At 43.3% G+C, this 14,261-nt stretch overlaps 1 protein-coding gene across 1 annotated transcript in view; it reads left to right on the top strand.

Annotated features, from left to right (window-relative positions):
• Positions 1-14,261, top strand: part of GUCA1C (guanylate cyclase activator 1C) — a 32,296-nt gene that overhangs the window by 17,880 nt on the left and 155 nt on the right. The window contains exons 2-3 of the mRNA XM_063127621.1: positions 6,403-6,552; positions 13,009-13,096. Coding sequence (XP_062983691.1) covers positions 6,403-6,552; positions 13,009-13,096 — 238 coding nt within the window. The remainder of the gene's footprint in view (positions 1-6,402; positions 6,553-13,008; positions 13,097-14,261) is intronic.

Consider the following 14,261-nt stretch of genomic DNA (forward strand, 5'->3'; position numbering starts at 1 on the left):
GGTTTATCCCTGGATTGTCCAGGGGTCAAACCTGTTCATCTAGGTGACACACAGGGGATCCAGTGCTCAGGCAGGGGTGAACCCTGGATGATCCCAGGATAAACCTTACGTCTAGCTGTGGCCTTTGTGTTTGAAATATCTAGACTGTCTAGGTATGCAAGCCAGTGTGGTGTAATGTTTAGAGTGTTGAACTGGGACCTGGAAGATCTGGGTTCCAGTCCCCACTCAGCCATGAAGCTCACTGGGTTATTTTGGGCCAGTCACTGGCTGTCAGCCTAACCCACCTCACAGCGTTGTTGAGAGGATAAAATGGAGAGGAGGAATATGTAAGCCACCTTGGGTTCCTTGCAAGAGATGATGATGATAATAATAATAATAATAATAATAATAATAATAATAATAATAATAATAATAATATGATAGCATGATAATCCTTGTGCAATTGTGATTTAGCTTTTCATCCTTTCACTGTAGATAAATTATTTTCTATGCTGTGATATGGGGATCATTTGACATATGGTCTTGCTGTTTTTTTAAATGTGTGACTGGGATGCCCAGGGAGAAAACAGCGGCACCCCTGTTTATCAGGCCCTCCTTTTGGGCCAGTCCTATTTCCAGTCCATCCCCCTCAACCCCACTCCTAAATCTGAGTGTATCTTGCAGTCTATTGATCTACCATCTTGTACAAAGAATGGTACCATCACTCTCAAGATTGCCTTAAATTTCAAGAGTTCAAAACAATGCATTTTAACATGTATTTTCATCTTCTGTCTTACCATGAACAAATAGTAACCTGATATGTGGTGCAGTGGCTAGAATGTTAAACTTAGAGCTTTTTCACATAAGCAATTTGTTGCACATTCATGATTGGTCACTCACGGACATTTGCAGGTCCTTTGCACATCGTTGTCAACCTCCAATGCCTCTCCCGCTGTTTTCAATTGGTAATCCGCTATTTTATAAAACCCCAAGAACATGATAATAAATCAAAATCATGAAATAAACAGCCCCATTTGCTGGTGGTATAATTGAAACATATTGGAAGGAACTGGCAAAAGCAGGAGGGTGTGTGTTGTGCCAATTATTAAACCTGCAAAGACTCTGGAAGTAAAAGCCCCAGTAAGGCTGTGGGATTTTTGCTAAATGTGGAGAAGCCCTTAGGCTAGGGAGATCCTGGTTCAAATCTTTATTCAGCTATAAAGCTCACTTAGTCACTATCTCTCAGAATAACCTACTTCATGGGGTTGCTGTGAGCATAAAAGGGAGACCATGTACATGTGAATGATTTGGAAGAAGGATGAGATAAAAATTAGATACACTTTCCCCCAGGAATAGAATCAGCAACTGGCCCGTGGCAATCCTGTGAATAGTGGTAACTGAGTTCTGGCTTGAGGAATTAAGTTAATACTTGGGCTACCTATGTTTGGAATTTTGCAACACATAATTCTTTTAGAATTTCTTGTTCTTGTTTTGTAAAAGTCTATTTTGCATGAATCCCAGTGTTCTACGGTTGGTCAGATTTTATGCTGTGTATAGATAACAAATTACATGTAGCTGATCAGAGTACTAAAAAAAACCCTACTTAACCACCAGAACATCTGCAATGTTTCACAATCATTCAGCACCTTTTTTTCTCTTAGTTGCTACTTCATCTCGGGCCATTCTAATTCTTCCCCATTGCCCTTCTAATCCTCAGCATCATTTGTCTGTATTGCCTTTTAATCTCATTGGCTGTGGCCATCCATACAATTAGTTTTTATGAGTGCCAGTGGCATTCCCACATCACATATAGTGTTGTGACATTGTAAACAACATCATGTGGGGTCACAGAACAATAGAGGTCAGTGAGGACAAGTGAGTCAGAGGACAGCGAGGTCAAAGAAAAATGGCACCGAAAGGACAGCATTGAAAGTCTAGATGCATTCTCAGAAGTGCAGAGAATTGCTGAAATTGGGAGCCCCTTTTCAGCAGACATCAAAATGAACATGAAGCTAAAAAAGGAGTGTCGACTCAGCTCTGGAATACTCTGCACCGGAAAACTGTGGATAAGAGCTTGGCTTGAATACTCTTGAAGTATTCACTTCAAATACTTCTGTTTTACAAAAATAGTGGACTCCCCACCTCCCCAACTAGGACTAGAGTTGTAAAAGGAAAAAAACCAAAGTAGCCAGATGGCAGGATATAAATATAACATAAGTGGGATCCAAGGTAATAGAGTAGGTCCAGGATTGTGCAAGTTATTGATAGCAGCCCTGACAACCAGAAATCCCACCCGCACTTCTGGTGTCTGTTCTTTTAGTAGACACTGCCCACATATTTCAAAACTTGCAAATCAAAATCAAGATGACTTGATTTGAAATGAAATCAAGGTAGACATTTTCTGTGTGGGGTTCAGCAGCCACAGTGACTAAAAGCTTGCAGTCAGAGCTTGTTAGTTGCTGAAAAATAACATCTCACCAGCTTCTCCTGGTTTTCTGACCTTGCCCTGTGCTACAACCTTGGACTCTTGCTTGACTCTACTACTGGATTGCATATGTATTGGACTGCCTAATTGTGCTTTGACCCTTTGCTTGTTTGACCACTCCTGCTTTGCCCGATCTCCCTTGAACAGAAACCTCTCTGCTGGAACATTGGCCTGGGTTACTACTTGACCTTGCAGTCAAGTAATAACCTCAGCCCTGTAACTGAGACTGCTACAACTAACGCAGGACAGTAACAGGCCTAGTTCATCCAGGACAGGCAGTGGTATTGGCACAGGGTGCTGGCTTCAGGTTCTTGGGGGTCTTTGGGCAAGACACCCTCAATGGGCCCCACTCCCTCAGTGAATCTACTTTCTTGCTGCCATTGTCATGAGCTGCTATTGCTCCTCATCCTCTTTCTTACCATTGCTACTATTGCTTGCTTGACAGGCAGAGAGCCAGTGATCAAGTAGGTAGTGGCATCTTCAGCTCCTCCATTTCATCACCACTATCATTGTCTGGACCAGAGTGAGAGTCAGGTGTGGGCCCCAGTGGGGGTGTGGGCTGTCTGCAGGTGCCCCCACCATGCCTACCTCCCATATCAACCCTGTTGAGAGAGAAGAAGAGAGTCAGACATCCTTGCCTGTGTTGTGTTACCATGTTGTAACTCTCTGGGGGAATAAATGACTGCTGTCTATAATGAAAGAGCTCCCAAGCTTCTCAAGCCTCGATTGAGTGATCTGCCTTTATAAATGTGTATGGGCTTTTGAATATGCAGCCTGTGACGAAATGATGATTTCTGTTATTGTTTCTATGTGTATGTTTAAGAGTTTAGTTCAGGGTTAGATTTGCTGTCTTTGAATTCTTTTATTTTCAGGAAATGGTAAGTAAGTGGGAGGAGGGAGTTAGAATGGTGAGGAGTGCAATTGTCATCTGATTGGTTGGTTGATTGGAATGAAGAGAGAGTAGGGGGAGTGAGAGGACAGTTTGAGAGTTTAGCAGTTGGTTAAAGAGAGTTAGAGGAGTCAGTCAGGGTTTTGTGGAATCAGGGTTGAGGAGTTAGTGAGGGTAGGAGTGAGTGAGATTTAGTAGAATAATTCTTAAAAGTGTCATTTAAAATCTGTTTCTATATGAATAAACTTTGTTTTTAGTTTATACGTATAAATGAAAAGTTAGAAATAATCACTGCAATTAAAATAGAAATATAATACTTCTCACCATAGTGGAGAAGAATGCCCAGGTGTCCTGTATACCTGCTCAGTCTGCTGTCCAGGTGCTCAATGTTAATGGATAACTTCAAGGGCCCTGCTGCTTTCCCTCCTTATTGTTCTTTAAACTAGACTTGGACTGGACAGCTCATCAGATAGAGGACACCTTCAAGCAGAGGACTGTCCTCTGCCAGTTTTCCATAACAGAGGACTGTCCTCTGTAAAGTAGAACAGCTGGCCACACTACCATGTGATGCAGGGGAACTGCTATTCAAAACAAAAAGCCATGTGCACATCTCAGGAGCAGGGCTATAGGAATCAGTCACTATATGATTAGATTACAACATCACAGAAGTAACACTTTGGTTTTTGGATTTCACCTTCACAATATGATCATTTTAAGATTATTATTATTAAGGATCTGAAATGATTGCTGTTTGAATCCCCTTAAAGAATTCTGGGGATTATTAACACTATTCTAAACATAGATGGATAATGGTTCCGTTAAGCTTCCAATGCTTATTACCTAATCCTTGCATAATGTCCTAATGCCGTCCACATACCATGTTGCTTTTTCTGGGCACTACGATCTCTGACGTCTGCGGGCAAACACAGTGGGCTTTTGATGTTCTATAACTGCAGAAGCTGGAGTGTTCCTACCCAATTGTATAACCATTTCACAGGTTTTTCTTCCTACAGCAATTCCATGATACTGCAGTCACACTCTGCAATTGCCAAGCTTGACAACAGGTGCAAATAATTCAAGGTCCTGAAAAACTCAGCTTTTCTGTCTTTCCTTTTTAAAGAAAAGGGGGGGAGCAAGAGGATGATCTAGCCCTTCATGTCATTATTCCCTTCTCCTTCCTGCATATAGAATTCTCTACCGCTGACCTCATCACACCAAGGCCTCCGTCTATTATGTGCTGAACCCCCAAATTCAAAAAGTACTGCACAACAAGACTTTCTGGTGAAAACAAAATGGAGCATGTGTTTTTACAGATCACTTCATAGAAAATATTGACTATGTGTGAACTTCTACAGTACTAGTTTGCCTCAGTGTCTTTGGAAGAAAACTGATCAGATTGATAAAGGAGGGATGGGAGATTGGCATCACACCCGCTGTTCACCTACACTAATAGTATGTGATGTTTGTGTTGGGTATGCGCAGAAGAACATAGGAAACTGCCTTATATTGAGTCAGACCATTGCTCCATCTAGCCCAGTATTGTCAACACTGACTGGCAGCAGTTCTCCAGGGTTTCAGACAGGATTCCTTCCTAGCCCTACTAACTGAGACTTTCCACATGCAAAACCTCTGCTCTGTCACTAAACCACATTGCTCTTGTGTTGTGAATCAGCCTGGCTTTGGAGCACAGATTAAGTGGCCTGTATATATCTGACCTATATATATTGAAAATTATTTGTCACCTTTGGGCCTAAAATAGGCCCCCAGGTGACTTTCAAGTTAAAACATAATTCCCTGACATGTTTAAAAAAAGAAGTACATGAATTCAGTGAGCATTTTCAAAACGAAATAAAGCTGCCTTTAACAAGAATGGATTAAATCTTAATTTTATCAGCCATTTAAGAAAGAAAAAATTAATTCATGGAAAGCCTACTTTATCTTGAACACCTTTTGTTCTTCAAACTTTGGTGGGATTATGCAGTTTCCCTAGGTTTATGCTTAAACTGAGCAGCCCAACAATGAGGGCTAAAATAGTTAAACATTCTTTCTCAGCTATAGAACTTAGGCTGAACTAGGGGCATATTTTTCAGAGTATCGAAGGTGATATAAAAATGGCATTGTTGGCCCTGGTGGTACAAACGTTCATCGCACATGTAAGCAACTTTTACAGAGGAAGATTTGGTGTTTGACAAGAGACAATAGCAGAGGGGAAAGACATGTGTGCACCTAAGTCTGCATATCTCATAGTTGGAGACAGAAGTACTGGGTTCTTTGTTTTCCATGATGGAGAAAATTATGAAAGGTATAGACATGGGATGTGTGTGAAAGAAATAATATTGCAGACCACTGTTCATGTCACAGGCAAGTGTCCGTCTACATTTGACATGGCAACAGAAATAGTGATGACTGTGTTTTTTGGAGGGGGAATGTCATTCCCTACGTACAAAATATTACAATATAATTACTCAGAAACCACAGTGTCCCTGCTCCACAACAGCTAGATAGCTGGATCCCCTGCAACAAATGAGTAACAGTTGTGCATTTATTGTGTGAAAAGCCAACTGTGTCATAGAACGTCCTTAAGAACAGAAGTTTGACAGTGTATATGGAATTTCTGTTTTCCATCCCAAAATTAATCTTAATGCCACTAGTTCACAGGATAGGACATGCTTTTACGTGTCAAGCGTTTTGTGTACTGCTTTACTATGAGCTGGTATGTCCACCTTTTACAATGTCCTAGGTGTGTTTTTCTTATCAAGGGCCATTGACATACAGGAAAAATCCATCAGGAACTGCAGCCAATGGTGGGTGCCATTTGCATCATTACAAAGTTGCACAGCCCATGCTCTCTATATCTTTTTCTCTCTTGTGCCTCCCCTCCTTGAAATTAGGCCACAGGTCCCCTACCCCAGGCCTAGAGTGAAAACATAAGGTGCTTTCTAAATAAACTTGTATTATTTTTGCAGCAGATGGCCCATGTATAAATATTATTGCTGGAATAAATGAAAGACCACCAATGTTACAAATGTACATTTCTTCCCTTCCTTAGGATGGATTTATCGACTTTTTGGAGTTTATAGCAGCAATAAATCTGGTCATACGAGGGAAAATTGACCAAAAACTGAAATGGTATTTTAAGCTATATGATGCTGACGGGAATGGAACTATTGACAAAAGAGAACTCATAAGCATATTCTCGGTAAGGAAATTGTATAGATTTGCATATATTTGCCATGAAGCATTCTATGGGAATTCAGTTATTTAAACATATCGGTGTTTTTGAATGGAGTTTAATGACTGCTTCTGTAATGATCTGGTATTTGTATTTATTATGTATGTTGCCCTGAGAGCTTCAACTATGAGTAGTAGTAATAATATGTTCATTATTCCTCTTTGTCCTATGGATCAGTGGAAAAGGGGGGCATGGGCCTACACTGAGATATCCTGGAAGGGAAGAAGTTGAGAGTTGGTGTCACTACCTGGTCTTCTTGTGGAGCTGACATGGCCACCCTTTTAATGTCTCACAAGACCCCAACCTAGAGCCACTCTGAGGCATTGTGCAATCTTTAAAGGGTAGCTAGATCCAGCTGCCCTTTGCAGGTCAGAACACTGCCCCATGGCCACAAAAGCTTGCCAGGGCCCACTGTCCAAGGATGAAACCCCACCAGAAGACACTTTGCTTAGCATCTCCTCAAAGTTGGAGATTGGCCCAAAGATTATGGATCTCAAAAATGCTGCATTCATAGACCTCTCTATTAGAGCAAGATGCCCACACGGTAAGTGATTCTGAGATCCATTCTGGTATGTATTTTTTATTATTATTTTATTTTAAAACATCTTTATAGCTCCACCTTGCCACTTCTAGCATCATGGCACTTTACAATAAAACATAAAACAATTTCCATTAAAAACCCTCAACCCACATTAAAATTTAAACCACCCCTCCCCCAAACTCTTGTGAAAGTAAAAATGCCTTACAGAGGCATTTAAAACAATTAACAGTAAGAGCCTGCTATCTCCGGTGGCAAATTGCTCCACAACAAGGAGCCAGCCCCTGAAAAAGCCCTGGCTCCTGCACATTCCAAATTGTAGCGGGGGACCTGAGAGCGAGTCTGCCAATGGTGGGACACAGGAGTGAGGCGAGCACTCAAGTAACCAGGGCCCAGGCAGTGCAGGGCTTTATACATAGTTAAAAAAAACCTTATAGGTCACCCTAGCAGCCACCAGCAGCCAGTGAAGCTCTTGAATCATCAAAGTGATAGAAGACAACTTCAGAAACCCCTTGACCAACCTGGCTGCCACATTTTGAACAGCCCGTAGGCACTGGATTTGCTTCAAGGAAAGCCTTGAATACAACAAGTTGGCCAGCTGGGCCAAGGAAGTGATTAATGCCTCTTTACGAGAGGGAGCGGTCCCGGGCTCCCTGAAAGAGGCAGTGGTGAGACCACTCCTAAAGAAACCTTCCCTGGACCTGGAAAATCTTAATAACTATAGGCCGGTGGCAAACGTTCCATTCCTGGGCAAGGTCCTTGAGCGGGTGGTTGCGGGCCAGTTACAGACTCTCTTGGATGAGACTGATTATCTTCAGGCCTGGTTTTGGCACGGAAACAGCCTTGGTCGCCCTGTATGATGACCTATGTCGGGAGAAAGACAGGAGAGGGAGTGTGACTCTGTTGATTCTCCTCGACCTCTCAGCAGCTTTCGATACCATTGACTATGGTATCCTTCTGGGACGACTCGCTGAGCTGGGAGTGGGAGGTACTGCTCTGCAGTGGTTCCACTCTTATTTGGCAGGTCAGATACAGAAGATGGTGCTTGGGGAACATTACTCGGTCCCGTAGACTCTCAAGTATGGGGTCCCGCAGGGGTCGGTTTTGTCCCCCATGTTGTTTAACATTTACATGAAGCAGCTGGGTACGGTCATCCGGAGCTTTGGAGTGTGCTGTCATCAGTATGCTGACGGCACGCAGCTCTATTTCTCCTTTTCATCTTCAGCAGTGGATGTGTTGAATCGGTGCCTGGCTGCGACAATGGACTGGATGAGGGCTAATAAACTGAAACTCAATCCAGACAAGACTGAGATGCTGTTAGTAGGTGATTCCGCTGACAGGATGGGGGGTGTTCTACCGGTTCTGGATGGGATTGCACTCACCCTGAAGGAACAGGTTTGTAGCTTGGGATTTTTTTTAGATCCATCATTGTCACTTGAGGTTCAGGTGACCTCAGTGGCATGGAGTGCCTTTTACAAACTCCGGTTGGTGGCCCAGCTACGCCACTATCTGGACAGGGATAACCTGGCTTCAGTTGTCCATGCTCTGGTAACCTCCAAGTTAGATTACTGCAATGCGCTCTACGTAGGGCTGCCTTTGAAGACGGTTCGGAAGCTGCAGCTCATGCAAAACGCGACGGCCAGATTGATTTCGGGAACCAGAAGGTTCGACCATATAAGACCTGCTCTGGTCCGCTTGCACTGGCTGCCTGTATGTTTCCGAACCCAATTCAAGGTGCTGGTTTTGACCTATAAAGCCTTACATGGCTTGGGACCACAATACCTGATGGAACGTCTCCCCCGACGTGAATATACCCGGTCACTACATTCAACATCTAAGGTCCTCCTCCGGATGCCTACTCCGAGAGAGGCTCGGAGTGTGGCAACGAGGGACAGGGCGTTTTCGGTGGTGGCCCCCAGACTATGGAATGATCTCTTGGACACTGATGCTGCTATCTTTCCGGCGCCAGGTTAAGACTTTCCTCTTTGCCCAGGCACATGGCAGCACATCTTAATCACCCACATGTTTATTTTTTTAACAGTTTTTAATGCTTTATGTGTGTATGTTCTGTGTTTTAAAATTTTAAATTTTGTATACTTGTTTTTATCTCAATTTAAGAATTTCTGTAAACCGCCCAGAGAGCTCTGGCTATGGGGGCGGTATATAAGTGTAATAAATAAATAAATAAATAAACAAGTTGCAATAGTCCAGCCTGGAGATGACCAGGGCATGAATTGCAGTGGTAAGACAGGCCTCTGACAAAAAGGGGTGAACTTGGCGGAGCAGATGTAATTGGTAAAAGCAACTCTAGACAACAGCGCCCAGCTGTGATGACAGAGTTAGGGATTGGTCAAGAATGACACCCAGGTCTTGCGCCTCGGTCACAATCCTTGGTTGGATTCCTGCATTGAATCTGCCAGTCACTGACCATGACCAACCACCATCAACTCAGTCTTTTCCGGATTAAACTTCAACTTCCTTCGAGACATCCAATTACAGATCTCAACTAGGTACCGAGACGGAACAGCAACTGCCCCATTGAGGTCTGAGCCCACTGAGATATAAAGCTGGGTATCAACGGTGTACATATGGTTCCTCAGCTCGTGGGCTCTAATTAACTCTGCCAGTGTCCTCACATACACATTGAACATGAAAGGTGAGAAGATAGAACCCCATGGAACTCCACAGGGAAGGGCTGTGGGGGCAGATGCACAAGTGCCCATGGTAACCAACTGAGCCCTTTCATTAAGGTAGGACTGGGACCAGGCAAGAGCCAGGCTGTCTAGTCCTACCTGGGCCCTCAACTGTCTAATCAACAATTCATTGTCCACTGTGTTGAAGGCTGCTGAAAGGTCCAATAACAGCAAGATGGACAGACGACCTTTGTTTATTGCTAAAAAAAGATCATCACAGACCGTGGCAAGGGCAGTCTCCATGCTGTGACCTGGCCTGAAGCCAGATTGAAAAAGATCTAGAAAATCTGAGACATGGAGAAATTGTTGAACCCACTCCAGTACCACCTTCTCCACCACTTTACCCAGAAAAGGAAGGTTGGAGATTGGTCGTTAGTTTGCTGGCAACGATGGATCAAGAGTTGGTTTTTTAAGGAGTGGCCACACAAGCCAGTTTTAGGCAGCCTCCATCAGGGATGCATTCACCACTGCTGTTAGAAGTGGATCCACCACCAACCAAGCAGGGTGTATCAACCAAGTTGGACATGGATCCAATCCACAGGTAGTAAACCAGAGCTGACCGAAAATCCTCTCCAGCTCAACCAAAGACACTAAGCCAAAGCAATCAAGCATAGGTCATGTCCTGAGAGCTTCCAGCGGCAACTCTGCAAGTAGACCTGGAGAAAAAACAGCCCTAATTCCACTAGCCTTCCCAACAAAAAATTGGGCAAACTCATCACATCTATTAACTATAGGCTCTGTTACCATTGCTGCACAGTCAGGATTTATCAGGCTGTGCAGCACTGAAAAGAGGCCAGCCGGTTCTTTTTTGCATCTAAGTGAGAGGAGAAGAAAGATTTCTTTGTTCTCATCACAGCCCTATGATATTCTTGGCGATACCACACAAGGGATTCATGATCAGCAAGAGACTGGGTCTGCCTCCAGTGCTGCTCTAATCTATGCAGCCTCTGTTTCATCCCATGCAACTCATCTGAAAATCAAGGCGAGTTGTGTGGGCGACCCTGAGCCATCCTCTACCTTGGGGCTAAATGATCAATGGTGGTGGTCAGCCAGATGTTATAGCAGTCCACAAGCTCATCCACTGAGAAATCAGTGCCCCACTGAGGTTTACAAGCCCTCAAAGCATGCTGGAAACCCTCTGGATCCAGCTTACTTCTCGGATGGACCCAAACTTGTGGACCATCACTCTTCGAGGGGGGAAGAGGAGTCTTAAAAATGTACGCTCAGTTCACACAAGGAGCCAACAACGGTGGATGCATCCTGGCCGACTTCTTAAGCAAATGGAGACCAAGTACGCTGAAAACACATCCTGTGTACATTAAGAGTCAAATTACATGAGATGCCAGGAGATCCAGGATCAGTCTCCTGACTTTTGTGTGCAATGGATGAAAAACAGGTCCAGAGGGCTGGGCATTTGACTGCAGCGGCTGGACTGGGTGAGGAGCACTCAATGTAGTCCTTCTCTGCAGTCCATTTTTGGATGGGGGTGGTGGGGAACACACACCCTTTAAATGTAAATACATCCAATCCAACCACTGCAATCAGTCACAGCCCCCTGAGCCCTCGCTAAATTAAAATATGTATCTCCTAACTTCATATGTAGTTTAAGAGAGCAATTCTATGGTCCCTTGGCAAGTGTCCCAGGGACCATAGTCTTGTTCACTCCGACCTTGGAAGGGGGAGTTGGAGATTTGACCCTCCTCTCCCGCAAGTTTGGAAAAGCAGAAAGGGGGCACTCTGGTGAGTGTGGAGGGGAGGAGATCAGAGAAGCCAGAATATGAGTTATCCTGAGTCTCTTCCTGCCTCTCCAAAGTTCCCTCATTGGACAGGCTAAAAAGCCCTTCTTGCAAAATCTTCAGGAGAGGAGGATGGGGAGGCACTTCTGCTGTTCCTCCCGACCTGCATTGGATGACCGGACACCTCCGGGTTCGGGGGCTTCCGATCACCAAGGGTGAAAGTGATAGGGTTCAGCCCTAAGTTCCTTTATATAGACATTTATTCTAATGAATCCTGTACAGTAGCAGTCAGGGCCCTAACAGCCCCAACATTTAGTTGATTCATAATGTGATGCAAAATATGGAATTGATGCTGTTTTGTGTCCCTTCTCCCTCTCCGATGCTAATGGAGACATTTTTCTGTTTTAACCTCAGGGGGAGAGTAATTTCAGGAAGCAAATAATAGTGATGGGGAGGTTTATTCCTACCTTCCTGATATGCAGTGGTCCTGATTTGAATCAGGGCTGAACACATTTAATCTATATCAATACACACACACTTCAGCTACATGTTGCACTATTAACATAACAGTTTCACACACCCCTCTCTTCCTAACGTCTGGCTCATCTCCTTGCCTTCACTTCACATCCTTGGCTGTGGGTAGAAATGAGGACAGAGTTACACAGAGCAGTTATATGTCATAGAGATGTGATTTGTCTCAATTTTGATGTCTAGTTTGACTTTTTAAAAGAGTTTTTTCAAGTGTTCAGAAAAGGCATGTAATACAGATCTTTTCAGACAGTACCATATCTCTTCAGATATAGGTAGCCTTCTTTATTTATTTGTGGTATTTAAATACCACTGAGTATAGTATAATCTCTCAGCGGTTACTGTGTGTATGGTGCTTTGACATGGGATATTGACAAATGGAGATATGTGACCCCTCAATGCAAACTTGAAACACACATTGCTCTTTTTTGAATTGCTCCCTTCTACTGTTCTCCTATGTAAACTCCCTTTGCACATGCACACATGTGAAGTGTGATGCTCAATGGTACTTTTAGTGTGCTATACTCACTTCATTAGGGGGATTAAGTCAAACATAATTTTATTTGTGATGAGAAAAGTTGCTTAAGCCTTCTCACCATGTACATACAGCTGTATAAGATAATCCTGAATTTAAATGACAGAGAATATCACGAAAGACTGAATTCTCTAGGGCAGGATAAAAATGTAGCTGCATTTCAGAATAAATCACATGAGCCGATAGGGCCTTCAATGATATGCAGATTACATACATAATCCTTTAGGCTCTGTTATATTAATTTAATTTCTAATTCTCAGTATTGGAGAACTTACTGGGACTCATAGCTACTCTCAGCCCCACCCCACCCACAAATGCTGAGTGGCACAGCAGCTATCATTTATATTTGCAATATGAAAATTTGTTGACATGTTTGCATTTTTATTTCTTCAGGCTATCCAAGCTATCAATGGCAACCAAGAGATGTCTCCTGAAGATTTCACAAACATGGTATTCCAGAAGATAGATGTAAACAATGACGGTGAGACTATATAGATCTTCAAATGACTCCCCCCCCCCCCGCCCTCTTCCTACTTGAAATGCACAAAGAAGGGCTGTTTGCCTCTTTCTCCTCCAGTTACTGCTCAAGATTCCTCTCCAGCCTTGCAGCTGTTCTTCATCCCACTATAGAAATCATACCTTGGATAGAAATCCATACCTTGGATCTAAGCAGGGTCCCTCTGGCCTACATCTAACACTCTACAGTCTTAACATTGCACCACACTGGTTGTCTCCTTTGGTCTGCCATCTCTGCATGCACAATGCAGGATTCAGAAGTGCAGCAAATGCATTCCCAAATCATCACTTCTGGGCAGTTTCCCCCAAAAAAGTTAATGGAATACTAGATGGGAGGAAGTCACATGGAAGAACTCTGTGTGTGTACATCAGTATGAATGTGGAGCTCTTTCACCAGACACCATCTTCATCAGGCACGCATCGGGATGTCATGTATGTTGCAACTAGGGTGACCATATGAAAAGGAGGACAAGGCTCCTGTATCTTTAACAGTTGCATAGAAAAGGGAATTTCAGCAGGTGTCATTTGTATATACGGAGAACCTGGGGAAATTTCCTCTTCATCACAACAGTTAAAGTTGCAGGTGCCCCGCCCTCTTTTAAATCTGGTCACTCTAGTATAGCTCCTGCAGCTTTAACTGTGGTGATGAAGAGGGAATTTCCCCAGGTTCTCCGTATATACAAATGACACCTGCTGAAATTCCCTTTTCTATGCAACTGTTAAAGATACAGGAGCCCTGTCCTCCTTTTCATATGGTCACCCTAGTTGCAACCCTTGTCGCGCATTCTTTCAGAGCATCCAGAATCAGAAAGTTATAGTTGCATAAATCCTTTTACCCAGCCATTTGTAATGTGCCATCCAGCTGTTCGCCAATCAAAATAGATCATTCCTGCAAACCTTCTGTTTGAAAATCTACCATGGTGCACCTATCTCAATTATTTAGCACTATAAACATAATATTAAATTCTCACATCACTTTGACCAAGACCTAAGGATGCTCTACAAATGTTGCAGTGAAATGACAGTATTTCTCCTAATTCTGAGAGTTATTATCCCTCAATGAAGAGTTTGGAGACTGAAATATCTGACATTTTGACAAAGTTCTGTCTATGGTGACTTATGCTGATTCC

Source organism: Elgaria multicarinata, chromosome 5, assembly GCF_023053635.1.
Source record: "Elgaria multicarinata webbii isolate HBS135686 ecotype San Diego chromosome 5, rElgMul1.1.pri, whole genome shotgun sequence".
Lineage (NCBI taxonomy): Eukaryota > Metazoa > Chordata > Lepidosauria > Squamata > Anguidae > Elgaria > Elgaria multicarinata.